Genomic DNA, 3,414 nt, shown 5'->3' with positions numbered 1-3,414 from the left:
CTGCAACTGGCTAAAACTGTTGTTAAATGTTTTCTACATAGGAACTAATTCAGAAGGATAAGAGAAAAACAAACGTTATCACCTACATTGGGAGGAGTAGAATCAATTGTAAATATAAAAATGAGTGGAGGTCAACAATCTCCTGGACAACTGCAAGTTTATAATTCTTGAATCAACCTTATCCCCTTTCCCTCAAGTTCTAATCCATTGTTCTCTTTTCTCTCTGTGCTTTCGAACCTCCCTCCTCCAGAAACAGAGGAGAGAGGAAGGGGGAGCGTAGGAGATAATGGGCTTGTGCTGTGAATTTGACCTTAGCAAGAAAAGCTTTCAGCTTTGCTAAAGTTTATATGAAGTGGAATAGGTAACCCTAGTAAAGGTCGCTACTCCTTGTGAAGTCCTTGGAGACATGAAACACGTGCCTTCCCGTGTAGATGTTGTTGGGGCTGTGAGTGAGGAAGAATGGAAAGATCCTGGCTATCCAAGAGGCACAACTTGCAAATTTGGAAGTTCTATTTCACAATTTAATTACTGACAAGAGCTTTTATGCCCTTAGGGTTTCTGGTCCTACTTGAAGATACAAGGTTTCTTAACAGAATTTTTCTTCAAAACTCTTAGATCGCATAAATTCCCAATTAATAGAAGACAGTTCAAGTCTTCAGGGTTATTTTTAAACTGTTTTCAATGCTTATATTAGAATGGAATAAGTGACAAATAAAAGTTATTTTCAAGTTTATTTTGTATCATTTGCAAAAGGAAATACATAAAACAATGGCAGTTGGCTTTGCTAACTTAAAATAAAATGATCTCGAGTAGAAAACGTAAAAAAATGGATCAAGATAAGTAGAAACGGTAGCAAACACAATAATAAATAACTTTTCTAACATTAACAAAGCAAAATAAAATTGACCAAATGCTTTTGACACTACTGGGTGTATTTGAATTTTTTAAACGAACATTTGCAAAGAGCTTAATTGAGGATTATAAGTGGCCCTGTCTAAAAAACAAAAACAAAAACAAAACTGGTCTTCAATTGGCAGTTGAGTTTGTCCCGGAGCCACAGCCGCAGCGGCCGATAAAGTGCGTGCGCCAAGTTTCCTAAAAGACGACAACTTTCTCGCGACCCTGTGTACAGACTGGGTATACTTATACAACATAGAAACGTCAGAGTTCCCCGTTTTCGAACAATTCTATAGTCAAAAGTTATTCACTTTGGAAGTCTTAACTTTGCGTTTCATAATGCATTTTGGGAAAGAATTTAGGAATATTAACTCTCCCCAGGCGTGAGTGTGCGCAACACACAGGGATGGATGCCCAGGGCATAAAATAAACTTAACACAAATCAGCAACAGAGAAAGATGCGACGTTTTAGCAGCGTATTGGCAGCAGGGAACTAGAATAATGATGCCATGTATGGGTACATATAATTCATTATACCTTTTCTATATCTACAGGGGGAGAAGGTGGGAGGGAAGAAAACAACTTAAACAAGTTTTCACCAAACAATATTGGACGACAGGAAGTTTGGAATAGCGGCGGCTTTTGCAAAGCATCAAATGTAGCTGTCATCTGAAGCCAAGTCGTTGCTAAACAACGACCATCGCCCGGCCAGCAAATTAAAACGGTGCGGGGATCTTTAAACGCGGGGCTTCCCGTGCACTGGGAAAGGGCGATTTTGTTTCTGTCTCAGTTTTCAGGGTTTCTGTCACCTGCCTAACTTGCCTCATCCGAGTCACTGTAATGGGAATGGGGAGAAAACTCCCCGTCGCTTCTGTGAGACCGGGGCGAAGTTTTGCTACTTTCCTCCTGCACCGGCTGCAGGAGGCCCCCGGGCAGCGAAGGCGACAGGTTCTTTGGCGCCATCATCGCCGTCAGGGCGCTGTCCTCGAAAGTCGAGAAGTGCAAAGCGTCCAGCGGCACGGAGTATCCCCCCGCGGGGGCCGGGGCGGAGAAGCGAGTCCGGCAGCTTCCGGGAGGGGCGGGCCGCTGGCCGGCTCCGGGGGCCGGCTGCGCCCCAGCTGCAGTCGCCCTGCCCGCGCCGCCTTCGTAGGGGGCGGCGGTGCGAAGGTGGTGGTGGTCGCCCTTGCAAGGCGCCGGCGGCGGCGGCTGCTCCCCGCCGCTGGGCGTCTGCAGAAGCTCGGACAAGGCGTTGATGTAGATCTGGGCCATCTGCAGGGTCTCGTACTTGGACAGCTTCTTGTCGTTGTTGAAGGACGGGATAACGTTGCGCAGCTGGTCGAAGGCGTGGTTCAGCCCGTGCATCCTGCGCCGCTCCCTGGCGTTGGCCGCCAGCCGCCTCTGCTTCTGCACCCCGTTCACCTGTTTGCTGGCAGGGGCGCGCTGGCGGCCGCAGCCCAGCTCGTCCACCACCACCCCGCCTTTCAGCTTGCACAGCTGCTCCCGCACTTTCCCCGGGCCGGGGCTCCTGCCGCCGCCGCCGCCGCCGCCGCCTCTCCTCGCCAGCTCCCCGCGGCTGTCCGCCTCCTCCCGAGGCGCCGGGGCCTCGGAGGCACCGAGCTCTGGGGAGTGCAGCAGATACTGGGCGGCGCGTGCCGTGCAGATGCCCTGCAAAGTGGGGGCCAGCCAGGCGCGTGGGTCTGTGCTGTCCAGAAGGGACAGCTCGGCCGGGTAGACGGGATGCTCTCTGGTCTGCAGGGTCGCAGGCGGCTGAGGCGGCTGCGGGAGGTGGTGGGACTGGGGATGGCGATGGTGGTCCCCTAGCTCCTTCACTTCAGCCCAGTCCTCTACGCGCAGCAGGCGGGACATCGCACTGCGGAGGCTAGGAGGCGCGGGGTCGGAGAAAGCACTGGCAAACTAGCTCGGCTGGGAGGAAAAAAAAAAAAAAAAAAAAAACCCTTCCCGGGTCTCTACTTCAATGTCTTATTTTTTTTTTTCCCCTCCTCGACCCTCCCCCACCTACTCGGAGATCACACACCAGGTCGCGTGCAACGAAGCTTCTCCGGTTGCTGAAGGCGCTGCGCCCCTTTAAAAAGCGGCACGCGCCAGAGTGGCTCCCCCCGCTCCTCTCCCAACCCCCTCCTCGCGCCGGTCGCGTGTCTGCTCAGCCAATGGAGGGCGCGGGCAGGCGCGTGCGAGCAGCCAATCAAAGAGTTTTTACACCCAAAGAAAAGTTCCAGCGTACTAGGGGCTCAGGCGCCCGCTCAAAGTCCCTCAACACCCCCATCTTCAAGTTCGTTAAATTCATATGTTAATTGCAGGTTGTAATTCGACTCCGGTGTTGTGTCACGGTGCCAGAGGCTGGGGTGCGTGAGCCGACGCGGAGCCAGCTCTGGGTAGGAGTCCCAGCAGAGTCCGGTGAGACGCGCGCCGCCGCGAGAGGGCCGGCGGCTCCGCGCGAGGCTGGCCTGGCTGGCGCGGGGAGGGCTCTCGAGGTGGGGAGAAGCGCGCCAGTCCTTT

General features: G+C 52.6%; 1 protein-coding gene across 1 annotated transcript; it reads right to left on the bottom strand.

Annotated features, from left to right (window-relative positions):
• Window positions 1-745: 745 nt before the first annotated feature.
• On the bottom strand, window positions 746-2,871 carry ATOH1 (atonal bHLH transcription factor 1). The gene has a single exon (XM_090267951.1). It carries the CDS (start codon window positions 2,761-2,763, stop codon window positions 1,711-1,713), a length of 1,053 nt encoding a protein of 350 aa, XP_090124077.1. The 5' UTR covers window positions 2,764-2,871; the 3' UTR covers window positions 746-1,710.
• Between the last annotated feature and the right edge of the window lie 543 nt (window positions 2,872-3,414).

This window comes from Furipterus horrens, unplaced genomic scaffold, assembly GCF_987537825.1.
Source record: "Furipterus horrens unplaced genomic scaffold, mFurHor1.1.pri manual_scaffold_2, whole genome shotgun sequence".
In the NCBI taxonomy this organism is placed as follows: Eukaryota; Metazoa; Chordata; class Mammalia; order Chiroptera; family Furipteridae; genus Furipterus; species Furipterus horrens.
Note: the sequence above shows the minus strand (reverse complement) of the source record. Positions and strands in the feature narration are given on the sequence as shown.